This window comes from Armigeres subalbatus, chromosome 3 (assembly GCF_024139115.2).
Source record: "Armigeres subalbatus isolate Guangzhou_Male chromosome 3, GZ_Asu_2, whole genome shotgun sequence".
NCBI classification, from domain to species: Eukaryota; Metazoa; Arthropoda; class Insecta; order Diptera; family Culicidae; genus Armigeres; species Armigeres subalbatus.
The window spans coordinates 65,941,386-65,966,360 of record NC_085141.1 but is presented as its reverse complement, the minus strand read 5'-3'; the positions used below and the strand labels follow the sequence as shown (position 1 = coordinate 65,966,360).

The window sequence follows — 24,975 nt, the reverse complement described above, 5'->3', positions numbered from 1 at the left end:
TCTGTGGGCAGCGAATTTATGGCTGGTAAATAGTAGAACTGACGGCAGACGAGAACTAAACCCAGTCCTAGATTTCCCGAGCAGCACAAGTCAGTCACAATCGGTTGCAGCAACTTGTTTGTGACTTAATCTGGTTACATACGAGCTGCAGTAACCTAAGTGGAACATGTGTGCTGCTAGGGTTATCACCGGAGAACAGCGCACATAAGAACTAGTAAAACAGCAGAAAACATAACCTTTAGCGGAGCAGTAGGAGAAAAGTTTCTGGAGTCACGTTTTTTGGACAACCTAGTCTAAGACCCCATTATCACATCATGTCCGATGTCGTTTTTTGTGTTCCTATCCTTCCAATTTTATTTTATAACATTAAGCATTTTTAAAGTGTTAATTTTAAGTTTTAAGTCAATCGGCGAAGCCCTTGGTTGGCTCGCAAAGTGGCCCCTCTGGCTAGCCTTCCTTTCACTAGCCATTGTTGCTCTGCTCCTGGCGGGACCCAAGGTTGACCCGCATAGGGAAATTTAACTTTAAGATTTAAAAACACCTAAACAAAGCTTTAAAAAAAAATAAAAATATTCCATGGTTGAATTATTGCTTACTGCCAAGATTTCATCTTATATATAAAAATGAAATGGTCTGTGTTCGTATCCGCATAACTCGAAAACGGCTGGATGGATTTTTTCATTTCTTCAGCAGAAACATTCGTTATAGTTTCCGACGGGTTTATATGATATTTCCTCATGCCAAAATCACGAAAAAGGTTGAGTAAATCGTGAAAAACTAAAATAAAGATTCGTATGTAAATTTTGCTTGGGCGGTTCACAACGCGCATTTTCGCCTACTACGCAGGACAACGTCTGCCGGGTCGACTAGTTATTATTATTTTTATTTATGGGTCCTGTACACCTCCGGTGGTGCAAAGGGCCTACTTAAAAAATCTCCTTCCTGAGCGATGTCCAGCTATCGCTTTAATCTATTGCCGGGGTAGATTTCGGTCAACTTCTTTTATTTCTTTACTGAGGCTTCGCCGCCATCAGCCTCTGGGTCTGCCTCTGCTGTGATGTCCTACTGGGTTCCAGTCTAATGCTTGTTTACAGATTTCGTTTTCACCTCTACGTATAGTGTGACCGATCCAGCTCTAATTCCGATTCTGAATTTCTGTTGCTATCGGCCTCTGGTGACAACGACGATGGAGCTCGTTGTTTGAGATCCAGTTGTGAGGCCACCAGGCCCGAATTATATACCGCAAGCATCTGTTAATGAACACTTGCAGCCGTTGAGTGTTCTCCACTGATACACACCATGTTTCGCTAGCGTATAACGGCACAGACTTCACTTTAGAGTTGAAAATTCGTATTACGGTGCGTTCACTTATCTGCCTGTTTTTCCAGATATTTCTTAAACTCGCAAAGGCAGCCCTTGCTTTCTTGATCCGTTCGCCTATGTCGATCTTGGTACAGCCATCTGACGTCACTTGGCTAGCAAGATATTGGAAGCTTTCAACATTCTCCACTGATTGCCTGGCTACTGTGAAACTGGAAGAGGTCACCGTGTTTACATCCAACGATTTGGTTTTGTTGACGTTGATGACTAAACCTGTCGAAGAGGAGCACTCGGCAAGGTCGTTGAGCTTGCTCTGCATATCAAATCGCACCTATCAGAATTTCGTCGATTACGATGAGGAACAGTAACGGTGATAGAATACATCCTTGCCTCACACCAGCTACGACCCGGATAGGGTCGGACAAGACCCCATTGTGCAGCACTCTTCACGAGAAGGCATCATATCGTGCCTCGATGAGGTCGATGATTTTTTCAGGAACCCCTTTGCGTCTCACGAGACGTTCGAAAGCATTTTCGTAATCAATCAATACCAAGTAAAGGGACTCTTGGAATTTGTTGACCACCTCCAGAATGATACGGAGCGTGACAATATGGTCTACACAGGATCTTTCGGCACGGAATCCAGCCTGCTGCCGCCGGAGAGTCGCATCGATCTTCTCCTGAATCCGGGCTAGGATAACTTTACATAGAACAGTACACAGCAACATAATGCCTCGCCAGTTATCGCATAAAGTCAGGTCACCCTTTTTGAGCACCTTTACTAAGATACCTTGCATCCAGTCGACCGGGAAAGTTGCGGTGTCCCAGATATTACGAAATAAACGATGCAGTAGTCATGGGGTCAGCTTTGAGCAGCTCGGCTGATATGCGATCGGTCTCTAGGGCTTTATTTAGTATCATGCTTTGGATGGCTGTTTGAATCTCTAGCAGTGATGGAGCTTCGGTATTGACGCGTGTTATACGTCGGATCCTAGGCAGATCATGCCGAGGTAGTGGTGGCCTGGCTGGCACTTGAAAAAGTTGTTCGAAGTGCTCGAACCAGGCAGCGTTTCAGCTGGTCAGTTGGGTCGGTCAATAACTGATCATTCGCGTCTTTCACAGGCATCGGTGTATTCATCTTCACCCCGCTTAAGCGTCGTGAGATATCGTAGAGCAGGCGAATATCCCCGGTTGCTGCGGCTCTCTCTCCTTCGTCGGCCAGAGAATCTACCCATGCTCGCTTGTCCCCTCGACTAAAGCGTTTTATTTCCTTCTCCAGAGCCGAGTATCGTTGACGGACTAAGACTTTGGATCCTCTGGTTTTTGATCGCTCTATCGCGGCTTCGGTTTCTCTTCGATCCTCTATCTTCCTCCAGATCGCATCGGTGATCCATTATTTTCTCTGGGTGCGCAGTTTACCCAGATTATTCTCGCTGGTGGCGATGAATGCGTTCTTGATGGCGTTCCATTGGTCTTGCACGCTGCCACCTTCCGGAATATCTGCAGCACGCGTCACCAGTTCTTCAACGAAGGACCGTTTCACCGTGGCATCTTCCAGTCGGCGTGTGTTGAACCGCCGTACTCCTGCCGACGAATACTCTCTATACGCAGGCGTATTTCGTCGATGAGGAGGTAATATCGGCATTACTTTTATTCCGTACATCAACATGGCTTCCTTTCTATTTTCGACTGATGCAGATGTGGTCCATTTGATTTTCTGTAAAGCCGTCACGGGAGACCTACGTGACATTGTGAACCGGTTAATGAGGGAAGACCGATCCCCCGATCACCATGTCATTATTACCACATAATTCGGCGTACAGCTCTCCTTTTTTCGATCATTTCTCCGGATCCGATCTTCGCATTGATGTCACCCATGTGGTAAAGTATTCAAACATTTCAGATTCATCTGCATGCTGTTAGATGCAAAGGTTTTGGATATCTGGGTCTTCAGGTTATAGTAAAACTTGATCTCCAATATTATTCCTGTGTACCCGACATCCTGATGAACATTTTGGCTGAAGAAATTGAGGTCCCAGCTCTACCTGCTCCATAGAATAATAAATATATGTATAGACTCTCTAACCATTGAAAAATTCTCCAAGAAGCTTTAACAAGCACGTTAAGAAATTTTCATTTTTTTAGAATCTAGTCAAAAAATTCGATGCAATACAAATCCAAATCTGTAATTTTGCAACTGAGAACATTATTATTATTTTTATTATTATTTAATCAGACTAAGGCCGAAGTGGCCTGTGCGGTATATAAGAGTCTTCTCCATTCGGCTCGGTCCATGGCTGCACGTCGCCAACCACGCAGTCTACGGAGGGTCCGCAAGTCATCTTCCACCTGATCGATCCACCTTGCCCGCTGCGCACCTCGCCTTCTTGTGCCCGTCGGATCGTTGTCGAGAACCATTTTCACCGGGTTACTGTCCGACATTCTGGCTACGTGCCCGGCCCATCGCAGTCGTCCGATTTTCGCGGTGTGAACGATGGATGGTTCTCCCAACAGCTGATGCAATTCGTGGTTCATTCGCCTCCTCCACGTACCGTCCGCCATCTGCACCCCACCATAGATGGTACGCAGCACTTTCCTTTCGAAAACTCCAAGTGCGCGTTGGTCCTCCACGAGCATCGTCCAGCTCTCGTGTCCGTAGAGGACTACCGGTCTAATTAGCGTTTTGTAGATTGTCAGTTTGGTACGGCGGCGAACTCTATTCGATCGGAGCGTCTTGCGGAGTCCAAAGTACGTACGATTTCCAGCCACTATGCGTCTCCGAATTTCTCTGCTGGTGTCATTTTCGGCAGTCACCAGTGAGCCCAAGTACACAAATTCTTCTACCACCTCGATTTCGTCACCACCGATGCAAACTCGCGGTGGGTGGCTCACATTGTCTTCTCTTGAACCTCTGCCTATCATGTACTTCGTCTTCGACGTGTTGATGACTAGTTCGATCCGCTTAGCTTCCCTCTTCAGTCTGATGTAGGCTTCCTCCATCTTCTCAAAGTTACGTGCCATAATATCTATGTCGTCGGCGAAACCAAATAGCTGGACGGACTTATTGAAAATTGTACCACTCGTGTTAATCCCTGCTCTTCGTATTACCCCTTCCAAAGCGACGTTGAATAGCAAACACGAAAGACCATCACCTTGCCGTAACCCTCTGCGGGCTTCGAAGGGACTCGAGAATGCCCCTGAAACTCGAACTACGCACATCACCCGATCCATCGTCGCTTTGATCAATCGTGTCAGTTTATCCGGAAAACCGTGTTCGTGCATTAGCTGCCATAGCTGGTCCCGATCGATTGTATCATATGCGGCTTTGAAGTCGATGAATAGATGATGTGTGGGCACGTTGTATTCGCGGCATTTCTGCAGTACTTGGCGAATGGCGAACACCTGGTCCGTGGTGGAGCGTTCGCCCATAAAACCCGCCTGGTACTGCCCCACGAACTCCCTTGCAGTTGGTGCAACTGAGAACATATTGTCAATAAAAAGCTTTCTAGCTGGAATTGAAATATTTCACAATCAATTTTCAAAATAGTGTTTTATGATTTTTTCCTCGATTGAAATTTCCTGATTTTTCATTATTTCAGTTTTTGCACATTTTGAGTTGGCTCAGAAATATTCAATCCAATCCATGAATAAAACTGCTATCGTCACTGAACACCATTAAAAAACAAATCCTGGTAAAACCACTTCTAACATAAATAAAATCATATAAAATAACAAATAGCTCGAAATCCTATTTTTAAGGGGAGAATGATCTGGAGTCTAAGAGTAATCAACTCCAAATCACTGCTCAGCACGATATTTTGTCACGAGAACACATTATAAGATTTCCGAATAAATTTGATTAAAAAAATACCTTGCATAAATATCAGCTCGTTTATTCATGCTGTGTAGCCACACGTTTCTTGATCGTCGGAACCAATACCAACCTAAAAAAAAAGAAGAAAACATGTGAATTAGCATACCAGCAAGTTAATATATTTAGTTTTGAGAGCATTTTACTAGTTCGTTCGATTTGATCTACTCTTTCTTCTTTATGGGCTTTGCATCCCCGAGCTGGGACATCGCCTTTCACTGCTTAGTGTTCATTAAAATTAAAGTTATTACTCGTGAATCTATTGGTGCGTATCCAAGCGGTATCTAAAGTACCAATTTGTATATCATGTGGCTATCACGAATAGTCTTTGCTCACGAATTCGAACCAAGCTACCTTCAGCATGGTCTGCTTTATAGCCGTGCTTCTTACTGCGGAGCTACGGAAGACCCCTAAAACTTGAGTTGATGAATATTCAAACTATAGAAATCCATTGTTTCTTACGTTTCGTTTCACATAAATTAAATTTCTGATATAATTTCTACTCCATTAACCAGAGCATGACAGGATTGAAACTAATAAATATTGTTGTTCAATGGCACCAGTTGAGACAGCCATCTGGTTCTTCTCAACTCACATTCGATACGTTTTACTCCGATGATCACGAACGAATGAACCTACATTAAGATGTAGTGTGAGTATTGTGCCAAATTTTTCACTTTGTATACATTTTGAAGCGTACATTCTCGCGTCACTCAGCTATGTGACATATATTTTATCCTGTCATTGCCCATGCTTCGCGGGCGGATATTTCTTTCATTCAAAACAATTAGTGTATGATGCCAAACAACAAACAGAAGGAAGAGAAGCACTCTCCAGAAACCTAGCCTTGACCACGCCAGCATACCAATTAGATCCATCGATCGTCATCGTCGTCGTGGTACACTCTTTCCCATAATGTATGCCAGTCGACGAAACTATTAGAACTCGTTTCGCTCCTTGGAAGCTATGTATATGAAAATGATGAATGGACCAAATGTGCGACATCATGCCCCGCGGGGCTGTTTTCATTCAGTCCAGCCATAATCGTTCTAAGCCATTTTCGGCCATACGGAGCTTTCCGCAGCCGACCACCGCACCACCCGCACCATAGAGATTCCCGGTCAGAGTCAAGATCGCGGATGAAGTAACGCGACCTTGACTCAGGGGAAGGAGATCGTTCATAGACGAATTTGCATGCCGTGTCATCGCCATTCGTTGGTATGAGATCACTTGTGACACTTTTAATGAGAATACTGACATTTTGCACAGCATCTCGATGGTGGGAGTTTGTTCAGGAATAATCCAAAAGATCACGTAAATTAGATTACACCGGCTGTTCCCAGTCTAGAAAATGATTTAAAACACAAAACAACAAAAGGCCATGTCGCATGTCTCACCCACCGCTTCAACCATGATAGAAGCAAACAAAACAAAAAGAGAGCCAGTGCAACGCGATCACGAATACTTGGAGAAACCATTCGCGAGAAACGGCGCGGACGCAGGTGTGGTAGGGTGCGCCATTCGCCTATCATAGCCAGATTACGGCGATGATGCTGCATGATATCTTCGGTGGAGGTGACTCCTGTTGCGGAATTATTCAAATTTAAACAAGCGCACCGCACATTCGTTAGATAAATACCGTCTAACACAGCACAACCACATCGGATCCCAAAGAGAGCCGCCGAGGAGCGACCGTACGAACAGAGCACTGGAGGAAAGACCTTGCGAGCGATCGATGACAACAACCGGCGATGATGTTACGCACCATGTGTGTATGATGCAGATCGGTACCATCTGTGCGTTGCGCGACCAAACCGGAAGAAGCACATACAGTAACGACAAATCTCGAGACTTTTCTATCGCGGGGAATAGCACACAATCAAATTGATTTTTCACTGAACCAGGAAATTTCTCCGAGCATGCCAGGGGGAGCGACAATATTCACGTCACCACACAGCACGCGGACGGCAAAATACGTCAAATGTATAAATACCGTGCAGCGGGGTGATTTATTCGGTAGGATGATGTTATTTCATTTGTACATATTTGCTTTTTCTTGAATCTAATATATAATTTTCCTTTCAAATCTGTTTTTATATTTTGACAATAAAACAATAAAACTACTTAATAACCGATGTTCTAACAGCTTTGGTGAGGAGATATTGTAATGGAAAAAACAAAACTCGCTGAGATATTCATCACTAGTAGATAAAGTGAAGGAAAATTCAAATAAAGGTAGATAAAGAGGTTAATCGGAACTATCACAGCTTTTTAAATAACACCGGAAATTTCTTTGATTTTTTAAAGATTTTTTTATGTTGGGTAACTTATTTTTTAATAGACGTTAAAGGTCTTTAGTTTTAGTCGACCAAACCGGGGGTGGGTGGACTGAATAATATTTATAGGGAGAGCTTTTCACTTATGTATTAAAATGGGTAAAATGCAAATACAAAGAAGTGGATTTTTACCGCGTAAAAAACTAGTAAATTTTCATAAAAAAAATGTTAAGCTCTTTTTAGTGGAATGTATCCAATCGTCTAAGACGAGTTTAGTACTCTCCATTTTATTCCACTAATTATTTTGTTATCGACCACACAGTTGCTAAGCTAAGCTAATCGACTTAGACACGAAAATCAGTTATTTTTTATTTGGGAAACAAAGATAGCTGAAAAATGTTGTTCTCAGGTTTTGTACAAAATCTTATGATTTTATTTAGGAAAAAGTTCCATCATTTGGATGTATTAATGAATTGTAGTGAAATAGTTGTACGTAAACCAAGCTTACATATTATTTTAGTCCCTGAAAATTTCATGACAATTGGTTAAAAAATTATTTTTGGCGAGTAGTTCAAAGTTATGCAATTTAATTGTGGACACCTTTTACACTGGTCGACAGTACATGTTCGGATTGCTTGAGAAACTAGTCCTTGTAATCACCGTCTTCTTTAACAGTTGATCAAAGCTGTTTTTTCAATTTATTCTATGAGCATGATGAACTCTTAACTACTTACAATTTAGTTTTGAAATCGCTTTCCTCTCACTAATGGACCGTATTTCGTTGATTATGCTATAAATTCCAGTTCAGCACAGTAGAAACTCTAAATTCATATAAGTTTAAGTTAGTTTAAGTAGCTAGTCTATATCTTGGTGTAGGGAAAAGAAATAATTGCTCAGAACTTACTGTAAAATAATCGTGCACATCCACTATTTTTACAAATTCAATCTAACCTGCTTGACAGTATCGTACCTAATTTATTTAGATTTAAGTTAGTTTTAATTAGGACTTTTTGATTAATTTATGTAGACTTACTTGTACAGTGAACGTTTTAATTATTTTTTAACAAACTAGCTTTTATTTAGGAATTTTTACAATATTTTAAAGAGTTTAAAGTTTCACACAATATGATTTCCACGTTGGGTAGATAATCATTTTTTTTTTATCTTTCGTTTATTTGGAAGGCTCATTTGCCGTGAAGCGTTACGGAGCCGAAATCAAGTTTAACAATACATTTCTTGATTCTTATACATAGTGTTAGTTTTGGGGAACCGAAAGACTCGCGGTTTAGTCGAGGTTAGGGAATACAATAATACAGTAGGAAAGGAAAGGATTTTAGGGTGCTTAAGTAATTACTATGCTGATGTTCACAAAGTTGACATTCCTCGCATTTTTACATCTGTAACGGGACAAACAAACTTTTTTGGGAGACAACGACGAGAGGAAGACATACGGAAGGGATTAACGACAGACATGGAAATGTACAACAAGAGGAAGACATTCGATATGGGGTACGACAGACAAGGGAATGGGCAGACAATGATTACAGTTTAACATCAGCAACTTTCAAAAATTGGTGGACCAGGGACATGTACTCGAGATCAAGGCCCGACAACACTTCCCTAATAGGCTTTGGTTGTTTTCCTCGGACCCGGAGATGTTCAGTTAGCGCAGATCTGGGGCCACGATGCTCCTCGCACGCCCACATGACATGATCGATGTCCTGATAATCCTCGCCGCAAACACAGAGATTTCCTTCCGAGAGCCCCACTCTGAAAAGATGTGCATTTAGAGTGTAGTGATTGGACATTAGACGACACATGGTTCGAATGAAGTCTCGTCCCATATTCAATCTTTTGAACCATGGACGCTTCTGACACCTGCGGGCGAATTGAATACAGCCATCTACCCAACTCCCATTTGTCCATTTCTGTTGCCAGCTGTTCAAGGTTTCCTGACGAACTAATGTGAAAAATTCATCGAAGGTGATTTTCCGATCGTAAATATCACCTTCCATAGCGCCCACCTTAGCCAAAGAGTTCGCTTTCTCATTTCCCGGGATCGAGCAATGAGAAGGGACCCAAGCCATGGTGATTGTGTAAGACCGTTGTGATAAGGCACTCAAAGCTTTCCGTATCCCATTTAGAAGATACGCTGAGTGCTTAACCGGTTTCATTGACCGAACAGCCTCCAAGGAACTTAGACTGTCGGTGAAGATGAAAAAGTGGTCAGGAGGTAGGGATGCGATTTGCTCGAGTGAATAGTGTATAGCTGCTAGCTCAGCAGTATACATGGAACAAGGCTCATTGAGCTTAAAGTAGGCGCTATGAAAAACGTTGAAAACACCGAAACCAGTGGAGTCATCAATTTTCGACCCGTCTGTAAAAAAGCTTCTCTCCTCACTGGCGTGCCCGTATTTGCTTGCAAATAATGGAGGTATGACCTCCGCACACAGAAAGTCTGGTATTCCATGAACCTCCTGCTTCATGGACAGATCAAAAGTAACAGAGGAACTGTAAGAGTCTAAGAAGTTAGCACGATTGGTATCTACCGAAGAAGGGCTTACCTTCAGCGTTATGTACCAGTGGTAAATACTCATGAATCGAGATTGAGGGTTTTGTTCGAGCAGCTTCTCGAAGTTATCAATGACCAATGGATTGAGAACCTCACAGCGGATGAGGAACCGGAGCGATAATTCCGCGAAACGATCTGTTAGCGGCAGTACTCCCGCAAGTACTTCCAAGCTCATTGTATGTGTCGAATTCATACATCCTAACGCGATACGGAGACAGCGGTACTGAATCCTTTGAAGCTTCAGCATGTGTGTTTTAGCCGCGGACTGGAAGCAGAAACTACCGTATTCGAGGACCGACAAAATGGTTGTTCTATACAACGTCATAAGATCTTCGGGATGCGCTCCCCACCATGTTCCGGTTATTGATCGCATGAAGTTGATCCGTTTCTGGCATTTTTGTGTCAGATACACAATGTGCTTCCCGAAGGTACATTTCGAGTCGAACCAGACCCCGAGGTATTTAGAAGATATGCTATGAGTGATTGTCTTACCCATCAGTTGGAGCGGGAACTTTGCCGGCTTATGTTTTTTAGAAAAGACAACCATCTCAGTTTTCTCCGGAGAGAATTCGATACCCAGCTTCGTAGCCCAAGTAGACAAATTGTCCAAAGTATCTTGCAATGGTCCTTGCAGATCAACCGATGTTGGCCCCGAAACGGATACAACACAATCATCTGCAAGCTGTCTCAACGAGCAATTTGGCATGAGACATTCACCAATGTCTCTGACGTAAAAATTGTAAAGAAGGGGGCTCAAACATGAGCCCTGGGGGAGACCCATGTAGCTAATTCGTGAAGTTGCCGAGTCACCATGAGAAAAACTCATACGCTTCTCTGACAACAAATTGTACAAATAGTTGTTCAAAATTGGTGAAAGTCCACACTCGTGGAGTTTGTCAGATAAGACATCGACGCAAACTGAATCAAAAGCCCCCTTAATGTCCAAAAACACTGAGCCCATTTGCTCTTTTTTAGCGAAAGTAAGCTGAATTTCTGAAGAAAGCAACGCAAGACAGTCGTTCGTTCCCTTGCCCCTGCGGAAACCAAATTGTGTATCTGACACAAAATTATTCGATTCAACCCATTTGTCTAGCCGGAAGAGAATCATCTTCTCCAACAGCTTCCGAAGACATGACAGCATCGCGATGGGGCGATACGAGTTACAATCCGACGCGGGTTTTCCGGGCTTCTGGATGGCTATCACCCTCACTTCCCTCCAATCATCCGGAACAATGTTGCACTCCAGTAACTGATTGAACAAGTTCAATAAGCGCCTCTTCGCGACGTCTGGGAGGTTTTTGAGCAAATTGAACCTGATTCTATCCATCCCTGGAGCGGAATTGTTACATGAAAGGAGAGCAAGTGAGAATTCAATCATCGAAAAGGGACGATCCATATCATCCCTGTCTGCAAAAGCATCACGTAGCTCTTGCCTCACCGGTACCGAATCCGGACAAACTTTCTTTGCGAAGTCAAGTATCCACCGCGACGAGCTTTCACGATCTTCGTTTACGGACGACGCGTTGCGCATTCTTCTCCCGACGGTCCACAGAGTTTTCATTGAAGTCTCGCGCGATAAACCTTCAACAAAAGTGCGCCAATATCCGCGCTTCTTCACTTTGACCAGTTTCTTAAACTGGATTTCGAGCGCGGTGTATCGTTTGTGAAGAACGATCGCCCCGTGTTTCCGAAATTCTTTGAACGCGGCGGATTTCTCGCGATAAAGTTGCGTACACTCGATGTCCCACCACGGACTGTAGGGTTTCCTACGAACCGAAGCTCCTGACACCGGCCGACGTTGTGCCTGAAGAGCGCTTTCAAGAATCAACTGCGATAGAAACTTGTACTCTTCCCGCGGGGAAGTGCTTCTATCGACTGTATGCCATCGCTGATGGCGTCCGCATATTTGCCCCAATCGATGTGCTTCGTGAGGTCATATGAAAGATCGATGGAAGCAGATTGCTTATGTCCATTGGAAATCGAAACTTCGATCGGCAAATGATCACTACCATGGGGATCTTGGACCACCTTCCAAGTACAGTCCAACGATAATGAGCTCGAACAAATGGAAAGATCTAGACGGCTATCTCTTGCTGGAGGAGCCACTCGTGTAACTTCTCCTGTATTCAAAATTGACATATTGAAGTCGTCGCAGAGGTCGTATATCATTGATGAACGGTTGTCGTCGTACAGTTCTCCCCAGCCTGTTCCGTGGGAGTTAAAATCTCCCAGGAGCAACCGTGGCTCGGGCATAACCGAGCAGATGTGCGAGATCTCTTCGAGATATCGCGGTGTTTGGAGGAAGATATATCGAGGCGATACTGAGGTCTTTTCCTCGAATAGTCACCTGACATGCGACAGCTTCGGTGCCAGACATCGGCGCAAGATCGACTCTATAGAAGGAGTGTTGTTTTTTGATCCCTAAAAGCACTCCTCCATATCGATTTGCCCGATCGCGGCGGATTATGTTGAAATCAGGAAAATGAAGGTTCACATCTGGTGTTAGCCATGTTTCACATAAAGCAAAAGCATCGCATTGTAATTTGTTAACTAAAAATTTAAAAATATCTAATTTTGGAAGAATACTTCGACAGTTCCACTGTAGAATCGAAATCATGTTACCCTTATTGACTAAGTTAGCCATCGAAGGATACAAATGACTCGAGGAGGGGCATTTTCGAAGCCAGCTGCTTCAGAAGAGGAGTCAGAATAGGAAGAACAGTTTTGACCATGTTCTTCACGGGGTCGGAAGCATCAAAGAAGTTGAGGATGAGCTCCACGATGCCAGAAAGTGTGAACATTGGAGCGCTAGGGAGTTCTTCTGCTCGCTCTGTATGCTCTCTTTCTGGCTGAGAAATCGCAAAAAATGGGGCATCTGGGATTTTAGATGTTCCCGGAAGCGGTGGAAACTCTCGATCATCCCGATGTGAAACCACAAAAGTTGAACGCTTGTGAGGATATCCTCCCGCTTTGAATTTGACCATGTTGGATTGGGGCTCACTTTGAGGCTGTTTTCTAGGCTTTTTCGAGGGTCGCTGGCTCTGTTTTATTCTCTTCCTCGTTGAGCCATTGAAAACAAAGGGAACCCCATTTCCAACCTCGGAGTCAGAGCTACCTTGATCGTCCAAAGGAAGAGACGAGTAGATGGTGTCAGAAACGAGTGGAGGAGCGGCCTTCCTCAACATTTCGGCGTAACTTCGCCGAGAACGTTGCTGAAGAGACCGCTTCTGGTGGATTCGCTGCTGTATGTACGTTGGGCAAGCTTCAAGAGCATGTGGAGGGCTTTCGTTACAATAGACACATTTCGGTGCCGTCTTGCACGCTCCCTCCATATGCTTCTCTCCGCATGATGCACAGCGAGGTTTATTGCAACAGTACTGAGCGGTGTGGCCCAGCTGCTTGCAATTAACACAATTCATCACCTTCGGTACATACAGCCGAACAGGTAGACGAAGTTTGCCAATCACTACGTAGTCAGGCAGTGCGGACCCGGAAAAAGTGACGCAGAAAGAGTCAGACGGGGAATAACTCCGCTTCTCTCCCTCCTGCGACACCGAATACATTTGTTTGCAATCCAGTATCGCAACAGGAGGCAAAGAAACGTTCTTGAAACGACCGAAACCTTGTTTCAAATCGTCGCATGTCATACTTCCCTCCGTCACCACCCCGCGATCTCACACACTGCTGACGGTAAATACACCCTATATTCGAGAGTGAAAAGCTCACAGGTGACAATCTCGTTGGCCTGTTTGCGATCACTGACCGTGACACGGAGTTTACTGGACCCAACCATGTCAATGGTCGTGACAGACGAAAATCGCTTTTCCAGATCTTTGCTAATCTGGCTGATATTCAAACGTTTGCCTTTGGGTCGAAAGAAAACAACATACGGCCCACTAGAGTCGTGAGGGTAGACCTTGGGACGGGAACTCGTAGAGGAAATTTTAGCGTTGCTGGTGTCCATTTCGTTTTGGTTTGGAACACCCGAATGCAACGAAACATCTGACATGGAATACGAAGTACCCCCGCCAACTTCGCCTTCGCGCATTGCGGACACGAAATGCGCCGCTGCAGCGAGCCACAATCTATTTTAAAACTAAACAATTATCACAAGGACAGAAAAAAAAACACACACACAAACAAAATAATGATTTGGAACAGAGGGCAAGACGAGTAAAAAAAAAGGAAAAAAAATATTCCAATAAGATGGAGAAGAGAGGGAAACAATGAGAGGGAGCTCAATTAAATACTTGCGTTCACACTGCTGTGTTGCCGGCTAACAGTTCTGGCAGCACACACTAGCTCGATGGACACTCGCCGGTGGTGCGGTCGAAGCGAACCACGCTATTGTTGGTGTTCTCGCCGCACCCAACACTGCAACTGGGTGGATGGATGGTGGCAGGACGGCGGCGTCTGTGTTGGTGGAGACGCACGATGGATGATGACTGTCGGCGTGGGACGATGATGCCTGCGCCTGCGATGGACGCCGAATAAACTGCAAAGTTTTGCGTAGTTGCAAAACCAACGAAATGGCTACTTAACTGCTACAGCTAAGCACCACTTCCACTCAAGCACTATGCTTCAAAACACTTTCGGAAAAAAAACCACTACCTGTACTTCAGGAAAAAAAAACGAATGAGAAGCAGACCGTACGCGGACTTACAACCGTCTCGCACGGATGCTCGACGTGGAATGAATAGATAATCATCTGTTTTGTTTTTATCCTAATGACCTTACCATCATATTTCTTCCCATTCGTACTTCGCCGTATTGCTAGATACAGCAGATTGTCCACTCTACTCACTGTGCGACAGACACTGCGTTGCCATATCTACAGGTTTACCGCAACATGCCCCGCCCCGTGAACCTGGTCCGATGCTTCCGGTCCAGCGTCATTTTCATTGATTTCGAACACCGCAAGTTTCGCTGTCGCCCGCTTCAGAATACCACTGTTGGTACGTACCCAGGCTTGACGTACTCTGCCATCTCCAGAAACTATTGGTTCCTCTACTATTCCGCGTACCCAACTCTTCCGCTTGTCTCCTTCTACAATATACACCAAATCGCCTCTTTTCAAATTTGTCGCTTCACCAAACCACTTAGTACGCTGATTGATTGATGGAACATACTCTTTGATCCATCTTTTCCACATCTCATCTGCTATCTGCTGCGATCGCTGATAGGAATCCCGCAAAGCTGCCGCTGTGTTGGTAGGAAAGGTGTTGAACCTTGGTTCATTCGGTGTAACTCCACGAAGAAAATGATTTGGGCTGATAGCCTCAGAATGATCTGATTCATTTGTGACGTAGGTCAGCGGTCGGCTGTTGATGATATCCCCAGCTTCAGCAATTGCAGTCGTCAGAATTTCATCTGTCAGTCTCTTCCCATCATCTATGGTCTTCAGAACATCTTTCGTTGAACGAACTAGTCTCTCCCAGACTCCCCCCATATGGGGAGATGCGGGAGGGTTGAAATTCCATTTCAACCGGGCTGATGTTAATTCTCCTGCGCAATTCTCGTTGATGTTGCGTACTTCGTTGACTAGCTCCCTACTCGCCCCCTTAAAATTTGTACCATTATCTGAGAATACTTCTAACGGCGGGCCACGACGACAGATGAAGCGAGTTATTGCCATCATACACGACTGCGTTGTCAATGAGTGCGCTACTTCAAGGTGTACTGCCCTGACTACCAGACAAGTGAATAACACAATCCACCTCTTTTCACTTCGCCGCCCAACGGTCCGAAATAATCGATGCCCACGAAGCAGAATGGCCGAAGATAAGGAGTTAATCTTTGCACCGGTAATGCAGCCATTCGAGGAGACCGCGGACGACTCTTTGCTATTTAACACTGCACACATTCTCTTGCCACTTTGGATACGACGCTGCCTACCTAAGCAATCATGAAACGTTGCCGCAACTCGTTCTTCACCGTTTCTCTGTACCCATGTCCATACCGCTCGTGATAGTGTTGGACAATTTTTAATGTAACGGCATGGTCTTTAGGTAGTATTATTGGAAACCGCAAGTCAAATGGTAGGAATTCGGCAGGTCCCGCTCGACCTTCCATGCGTAACAGCCCTGCTTCATCTATAAGTGGAGTTAATTTGTACAAATAACTTGATTTTTCAACTTCCAACCATTCTCCAGCCTGAAGCTTAGAATTTTTCATTAGAATTTTCAACTCGTTGCTAAATGCGTCCGCTTGTGCCATTCGCATCAAACAGATTTCCGCCTACTCGTACTCTTCTTGCTTCAATGGCATTCGCGTTTTCGGATGATTGGTCGGAATAATGCTTTGCGCTTGATTTTCCGTAGGTCTCAGCGTATCTAATGGTGCGCCACGTATCTGCAATTTGAAACAAAGCGAAACACACAGGCCATTGTTCGCACCAGAATAGTCCATTTCGAAATCCTATTTATTGCTATTACAGGTGTTGGTAGGTGCACGTCGTGAACAAATAGGTGCGCTTTCAGCTCCGCGTATGTGCCTGGTTGTGGTAACTTCTGTTTCGGCCAATCTTCTTCGGGTAAATGCAGGAATCCCGGCCCGGTGAACCAGCTGCTAGTTGAATTTATTTCCGGATCTTTTGTCCACTTAGTCAGCTGATCTGGAACGTTCATTCTGGTCGGGACCCAACGCCACTCGGACAGATTTGTTCGCGTAAGAATTTCGCCGATACGAAGACCAACAAACTCTTTATACTTGCGTTGATCCGACCTTATCCACGAGAGCACAGTCGTAGAGTCTGTCCAGAAAAACTGCTGATTGATCACCAACGAATGACTATCTTTCACTACTGAAGCCACCCTGGCTCCAAGAACTGCCGCTTGCAACTCAAGTCGTGGGACTGACATCGGCTTCAACGGTGCTACTTTCACTCGACTCGATACTAGTACACACTTAACGCATCCGTCCACTACAGCGCGAAAATATGCCGCGCAACCATATGCGCCTTTGCTAGCGTCGGACACAATGTGCAGCTGCAAGTTCTCAACTTGATCCATTGTAGCATTTCCGAAATAACTCCGAGGAATTCTGATCGTTTCTATCATTGGCAGTACCTTCGTCCAGCGAATCCATTTCTGGAATGACACATCATCAATTTCTTCATCCCAATCGCATCCGGTTCTCCATAAATCTTGGATCAACATGCGCCCAAACACAGTAAACGGAGAAAGCAAGCCTTGCGGATCGAACATCGCCATAACACAACTTAATACGATCCTTTTTGTAGGTATTTCCATTCCATGTAGAACTGCTTGGTATCCCTCTCGTCCGGCGGTGGAAAACAGGAAAACGTCCTCTTTCGGGTCCCACACAATACCCAGAACACGCTCGGTATGCGTATTCTTGTCTCTATTGAAGTGAACAGCAGGATTCAGCTTTTCTTCACCCATTGCGTCAAGGAACTGCGGGGAGTTGGAAACCCAGTTCCTGATGTGGAATCCTCCACGGGAGTGTATAAGCTTCACCTGGTTTGCCAGCGTTATTGCTTCGTCGACTGAGTCGACACTGTCATAATAATCGTCCACATAATGTTTGTTCACAACTGCAGACGAAGCACTAGGAAACTCCTTAGAAAAATCAGCTGCGTTCAAGTTTTTTATAAATTGCGCTGAACAGGGGGAGCAGCTAGCCCCGAACGTAGCCACGTCCATGACGTATATACTCGGAGCATCCGCAGGATTAAACCGGAACAGGAACCGCAGAGCTTGCTTATCTGCCTCTCGTATGCGCAACTGATGGTACATTTCTTGGATGTCTCCGCCAAATGCAATTCGATATTGTCGAAACTGATTGAGCACCGATGGCAGGAACTTCAGCATATCCGGTCCCTTTAGTAATTCAGAGTTTAGGGAAACTCCATTTACCGTGGCAGCTGCATCCCACACCAGACGGACTTTGTTTGGTTTCCGAGGATTTAGCACTACATTCAACGGAAGGTACCAAATTTCGTTTTTCTTGGTGTTAGCTAATTCCTCCTCTGTAGCTTTATGCGCGTAGTCCTTAGCTAAGTACTCAACTATTTGTTGATGGACGTTTTGTTTGAGTTCAGGATTATTTTCAAGTTTTCTCTCCAGCGCCTTCATTCGTCGAATCGCCATAGGATAACTGTCTGGAAACTGTCTTTCGTCTTCACGCCAGAGCAAACCCGTCTCGAATTTATCGCCTATTCGTATTGTTGTTGCTTGAAGAATTTCACGCGCTCGTTGGTTTTCAGCAGATTCTGGTGCTGTCATGCAAGCAGTACCGGTGTCCTCGAGTAAATATTGCGTTCGCAACATTTCAAATAGTTCTTCGTTACTCGTCGATACAACAGAATGCACGTTAACATAGCTTTCCGCTACACCCAGAGTAGTATTTCCTGGGCCGTAGATAGTCCACCCAAGTTTTGATCTAACGGCAATCGGTTGGTCAGGCTCACCTATTCGAGATTCTATAGGAGCAAATAAATCTAGATTGTCCAACCCTATTATGATACGAGGTTCCTCTGCGGCATAATTAATTATCGGTAGATCTCTTAAATGAGAGTATCGATCTGCGATTTCCTCGTAATGCATGGCTTGTTTTGGCAGCTTCAGCATTGCTACCGTGCGCGCGTCCTTCAACGATAGTATCTCGCGTGATCCTCTTACCGAGACTTTAAGATCCACCCTTTGGGATTGATTTTCGAAGCGCTTGACGTTGCCTGTCCAAGTTACTTCTAACGGTTCGCGAATTCCTTGCACGTTAAGTTCGTTAACCACAAACTCCTCCACGAGTGTAGAGGATGACCCTTCGTCCAAAAAGGCCAAAACATCCATAGCGCAGTTTCGATAGTGTAGAGTAATCGGTACCATACGGAAAATTACGGCACGATTTAATCGTCCGTGAGTGTGGCATTCAATATTTAATAACTGCACAGCTCTTTCCGCTCGATGCAGTAGTGGATGGTGTTGACCGAGACAACCGGCGACATTACAGCGAACTTTAAAATTGCATCGGCTTTTGCCGTAATTATTCAAGCACAATGAGCAAAGTTTATGTTGCTCAATCGTCTTCAGCCGATCCATAATGCTAAGCTTCTTGAAGTCATCACAGAATCGTTTTGCTCGATGTAGCACCATGCACGTGGATGAATTCCTTTTTCTTCGGCTTGTCTTTACCAACGTATGAAATTTCGTTCATACCGAAGGCAGTGAACTCTGCAACTTCCGAAACATCAGAAACAATGCTGTTCGTAAAGTCAGTAAAAACTCGTAGCGGCGTTCCTCTTTTGTCCCGTTTATAGCGCACCCATTCCAGTTTGTAGTTTGGTGGAAGTTTATCCACCAGCTCGTTAACCAGCATTGGATTGTTGAGATGATCCGACAAGTGAGCAGCTTCGAGGTGGTCACAAAGCTGTTTAACCGTGATGCCAAACTGAAGAAATGACTCTAAGCGATCCGCTTTCGGAGCTTGTGCGCTGCGTACCTTAGTCAACAACGTCTTAAGTAGCTTCTCAGGTTTTCCGAAGAGACGCCGCAAATCATCGATAACATCCGGAATGGACTCCGGAAGCACAAGACGACTCCTTACCGCTTCAAGTGCGCTACCTTGCAGACTGTCTTGTAGCCGCTTGAGATTATCCAAGTTTGAGAACCCGCATGCTTGCGTGGTATATCATAGCTACTAATGAAGATAGGCCACATTTCTGGTTCACCCTTAAAGACGGGTAAGTTTTTCGAGAGAGCTTGTCGAGCTGCGATCTGTTCCTTCGACAATTTAGTGGCGCACTGGAGATACTTTTCCACCAACGGCAGTTGTTTCGTCACTTTCAACGGAACCTTTTCTGGCATAGATTGCTGCTTCTTCACCGGCATTTTTTTCTCCGGTGGTTGGCGTTTCCCCATCGGCAGCTGATGCTTCTTTTTGTCGCCGGTTAGCAGACGCGCAAGCAGTTCTCGTTCCTCCCGCGATAGCTGAAAATTGTCTGGCTCGTCTTCGTCGCTTTCTTCATCGTTATCTTCATCTCCGCTTTCTTCATTTGTATATTCTTCAGATTCTGCCGAATCGACTTCATCTTGAAGGTGAGAGACGTTCCTTGAGAAAACTTGCTTCGATGAACCCGCTATCGGTTCATCTAGTGTCGTAGTGGGTAGCTTCTCAGTCGTTTGCTTCTTCAGCCAGAAGTTCACCTTTTTCTCAAAGGACATCTCCTTTTCCTCCTTAGTATCGCCGGCCACGCTCTCACGATCGGCAACGGAAACTGCTTTTTTTGCTTCTTGGAACTCCTCATACATCTTCTTGCGTCGGTCTTGGAAATCCGCTTCTTCAGCCAACTCTTTCTCCAACATCTCACGTTCTTCACGCAACTGCTGCTCTTTCAGCTCTCGTGCTTGTTGAAGTTGCTTTTCGCGAAAATCTCTCTCCATCTGACGCCGTTTCTCTTGCAGGGCTTTTTCCAATTCTAATTGTTTTTCCCGAAGGATCATTTCCTCAGCCAACGCTTTTTCCTTTTCCCGCTGCTCTTTTTGCATCTTTTTAAGGGAGTCTTCCAACACTCCGTCGCCCTCCGAAGCAGATGCTATGGATCCTCCATCACTCTTCGAAACAGTTGACTTCTTTGTCACGTTTTTGCTGGTTTTCCTTGGCTTTGGCACTAACAGCGTACTAGCGCACTTCGTACAACTCCAATCTTCCTCTTTCACCTCCAAAGCCAAAGCTCACACTTATCGCACTGCACCATGTCGCAGATCTTGTTCGGAGCGTTGCACATAAGGCAATCTCTCTTCTCAGAGTCCATCGTTTGAGGCATAAATTCTTTGATTTATGTTCGGATTGCTTGAGAAACTAGTCCTTGTAATCACCGTCTTCTTTAACAGTTGATCAAAGCTGTAATTTCAATTTATTCTATGAGCATGATGAACTCTTAACTAAAGTCTCGACTACTTACAATTTAGTTTTGAAATCGCTTTCCTCTCACTAATGGACCGTATTTCGTTGATTATGCTATAAATTCCAGTTCAGCACAGTAGAAACTCTAAATTCATATAAGTTTAAGTTAGTTTAAGTAGCTAGTCTATATCTTGGTTTAGGGAAAACAAATAATTGCTCAGAACTTACTGTAAAATAATCGTGCACATCCACTATTTTTACAAATTCAATCTAACCTGCTTGACAGTATCGTACCTAATTTATTTAGATTTAAGTTAGTTTTAAGTAGGACTTTTTGATTAATTTATGTAGACTTACTTGTACAGTGAACGTTTTAATTATTTTTTAACAAACTAGCTTTTATTTAGGAAATTTTACAATATTTTAAAGAGTTTAAAGTTTCACACAATATGATTTCCACGTTGGATAGATAATCATCTGTTTTGTTTTTATCCTAATGACCTTACCATCATATTTCTTCCCATTCGTACTTCGCCGTATTGCTAGATACAGCAGATTGTCCACTCTACTCACTGTGCGACAGACACTGCGTTGCCATATCTACAGGTTTACCGCAACAGTACAAAAGTATTTGGTATGCTCATGTGCCGCATTTGTGGTTCTCCGCCTTAGAAATCGACTGGTGGCTACCGCTAATTGAATAATGAGGAGAATTCCGTGATTATTTGTTCACAAAATAGCAAGGAGTTCGTCGCTTGAGAATGTTCCTCAACTATAAGGATAAAATAACTTGCATGTTTTATGTTCCTTTAAGTTAGAATACTAAGATATTTCAATAATCTGACTTTTTTATGTCCACATAAGTATTTTTCGGTGGACCATGAAACATCCAAAATGCTCTAATAGAAGTTGATGATCTAGTCTGCAGGCGTCTTTTGTCCGACCCCAAGTCCGAATATTACGAGGAAGGGTCATTTGGCCGAAACCCATTGGCCAAATGCCACAAGACCGAAAGTTGTTTGGCCGAATATGTCATTTGGCCAAACAGACCATTAGGCCGAAAGTCATTTGGCCGAAAGGGTCGTTTGGCCGAAAGGGTCGTTTGGTCGAAAGGGTCATTAGTCCGAAAGTCATTTGGCCAAATGGATAGTTTGACCGAAAGTGTCGTTTGACCGAAAGGGTCATTTGGCCGAAAGGGCCGTTTGGCCGAAAGGGTCGTTTGGCCGAAAGGGTCATTTGGCCTAAGGGCCCATTTGGCCGAAAGGGTCATTCGGTCGAAATGTTCTTTCGGTTGAAAGGGACGTTTGGCCGAAAGGGTAATTTGGCCGAAAGCGTCGTTTGGTCGAAAGGGTCATTAGACCGAAAGGGACGTTTGGCCGAAAGGGTCGTTTGGCTGAAATGGTCATTTGGCCGAAAGGGTCATTTAGCCGAAAGGGTCATTTAACCGAAAGGGTCATTTGACCGAAAGGGTCATTAGGCCCAAAGGGTCATTAGGCCCAAAGGGTCATTAGGCTGAAAGAGTCATTTGGCCGAAAGAGTAATTAAGCATGAGCATTATGACCGCACAATTCGTCGTTGCTACTCCGTGATTGACTGAACTTGTGGAATTGTTCAGAGAACACCATGAATGGGGCTTGGGATTGGCCACCCATGCTCAATATACACGTTTCGGAAGCTCAAATATTTGAAGTCAATAACGGCGCCGGCCACGTTCAAACGGTCATATAGGAATGGAAGGATTGTTAGTCCAACTCTCGTTGCTACTAGAGACCGAGTATACCTCTGCATCTAAACGATTGTCGTGGGATAGGTTATCGGTTTAGTTACAAAGGATAATTTATCTGGATTCACTTCGGTAAGTGATGCGATCTATGGGATGGGAAATAACACTAATACGAGGTAAAAGTTAAAACATGCACGCCCGGTGGCATATGAAAACTGAGGAGATTCGCGTTTTGGACGACCGCACGGAAGCGCAGCACTCTGTACTCACTTGCTCGATGGCTACAGCAAACTATTGAAGAACGCACTTCGACCGCGCACGACATGCTCATGAGCCACCGAACACAATATAGGAATTTTATTTCTTTCTCGACGACTAAAACACGCACTGCACTTACTTGATTGATGGCTATTACCGGCCGCGCAATGCAGAACACAATATTTTGGTATATTTTGCGATCGTTCTGCTGTCCGAAACAAGAGAAAACAAGCACCGAACTGATTAACTTTATTACCGGCCGTGCAATGCAGAACACAATATTTCGGCAGATCGCGCGATCGTTCTGCTGTCCAAAACAAGAGAAAACAAGCACTGATCTCGGTCATTTGGCCGAATGGGTCAGTAAGTAGTGAGATGTCTTTCCTCTCATTCCTAATTTCTCACTATTCACATTAACTATACGGCCAAATGACCATTTCGGCCAAACGAACCTTTCGGCCAATCGTCCCTTTCGGCGAAATGACCCATTCGGCCAAACAACCCTTTCAGCCAAACGACTCTTTCGGCCAAACTACCTTTTAGACTAAATGATCATTTCGGCCAAATGACGGCCAGATGGGTTTCGGCCTAATGGTCTGTTCGGCCAGTGGCATTCGGCCAAATGGCTTCCGGTCGAATGGGTTTCCCATGACCCTTCCCACAAGTTATATTCCAGGTCAACAACGCCTTGTCGGTGTGGAACTTACAAACAAATAATAATCTTAAATCTATATATATAAAAACCAATCTATGTATGTATGTTCGCTAAATACTTCTGAACCACTTGGCCGAATCCACCCAAATTTGGTACACACGTTCTCTATCCTCAGGGGAAGTTAACAAAGGGGGTGGGAGGGTCATTTAGGAAAGGGGGAGGAGTTTTGTTTAGAAAACGAACAATTATGTGTAACTTTCATCTCCCAGGACCGATTTCAACCAAATTTTGTACACATATTCACTATAAGGAAACAATCATATGAGAGATTTTGGGAAAGGGGAGGGGTCTGGAGGAAGGGGTACTGTTTATAAAACGGGTAATTCAGAGTAAATTCTGAACCCCTGCACCGATTTCAACCAAATTTGATACACACATTCTCTACCCTAAAGAAAAGATAACAAAGGGGGTGAGGCGGTCATTGTAAAAAGAGGGAGGGTATGGGGGGAGGGGTTGTCTTTATAAAACGAGCAATTCAGTATTACTCCCAACTTCCAGTACCCATATCAACCAAATATTGTACACATATTCACTAAGAGAAGTCGATCACATGGAAGTGTAATTTGGGAAAGAGGGGAGGGGTCTGGGGGGAGGGGTATAGTTCAGAAAACAGGCAATTCAGTGTTTCTTTTGAAACCCTGGACCGCTTTCATCCAAATTTGGTACACACATTCTCTATCCTAAGGAGAAAATAACAAAGGGGTGGAATGATCATTGGGAAAAGGGGAGGGTAAGGGGGAAGGGTTGTCTTTGAAAAAAGAGCAATTCGGTGTAACACCCACCCCCCAGGACCGATTTCAGCCAAATTTGGTGCACATTTTCTATCCTAAGGAGAAGATAACAAAGAAGGTGGGAGGGTCATTTTGGAAAAAGGGAAGTTATGGGGGAAGGGGTTGTCTTTAAAAAATGAGCAATTCAGTGTAACTCCCAGGATAAATTCCAACCAGATTTGGTACACTTATTCTCTATTTTTGGAAGATGTTTATTGAAAAGGTAGAAGGGCCAAACAAAGATATAAAAATATATTGATACAAAGGTTCAATTCTATGAGCGGTAGATCTACCTCTGTGGGTTTCGTGCTACAGCATTGGACATTTTAATTCTATAATTTACTTTTCAGTCCCTAGATAAGCCGGATACATATAGCTATTAGCTATCTATATATCTCGGATACTTACTCAACGTATGTGACGTATGTGATTTTGTAAACAAAAATTTAAACGTTGATTTCTGCAATCTGATAGCACTCCCACGCAAACTATCGCCACATACAGGTAGGGTGAGGGTTCGGCTACATGTTCGTTGTGTTGGTTTGCGTGGGAGTGTCATCATATTTGACAAATCGACGTATGCATCTTTGTTTACAAAATCACATAC

General features: G+C 44.2%; 3 protein-coding genes across 6 annotated transcripts in view; all 3 read right to left on the bottom strand.

The window, feature by feature from the left end:
• LOC134219229 (A disintegrin and metalloproteinase with thrombospondin motifs 1) overlaps positions 1-24,975 on the bottom strand; it is a 740,918-nt gene that overhangs the window by 562,679 nt on the left and 153,264 nt on the right. Inside the window, exon 1 of one of the 4 annotated variants that reach the window (XM_062697928.1) lies at positions 5,192-5,255. The exons of the other annotated variants lie outside the window; for them this stretch is intronic. The gene's annotated coding sequence lies outside the window, so the exon portion shown is untranslated. Of the gene's footprint in view, positions 1-5,191; positions 5,256-24,975 lie in introns of those variants that run through there. 4 annotated transcript variants of the gene reach the window in all.
• LOC134221686 (uncharacterized) lies at positions 14,871-15,674 on the bottom strand. Its single transcript, XM_062700874.1, has one exon. It carries the CDS (start codon positions 15,672-15,674, stop codon positions 14,871-14,873), a length of 804 nt encoding a protein of 267 aa, XP_062556858.1.
• LOC134221685 (uncharacterized) lies at positions 16,277-18,849 on the bottom strand. The gene is made up of 2 exons (XM_062700873.1): positions 16,474-18,849; positions 16,277-16,390 (listed from the first exon to the last, which is right to left on the bottom strand). Exons 1-2 carry the CDS (start codon positions 18,847-18,849, stop codon positions 16,277-16,279), a joined length of 2,490 nt encoding a protein of 829 aa, XP_062556857.1.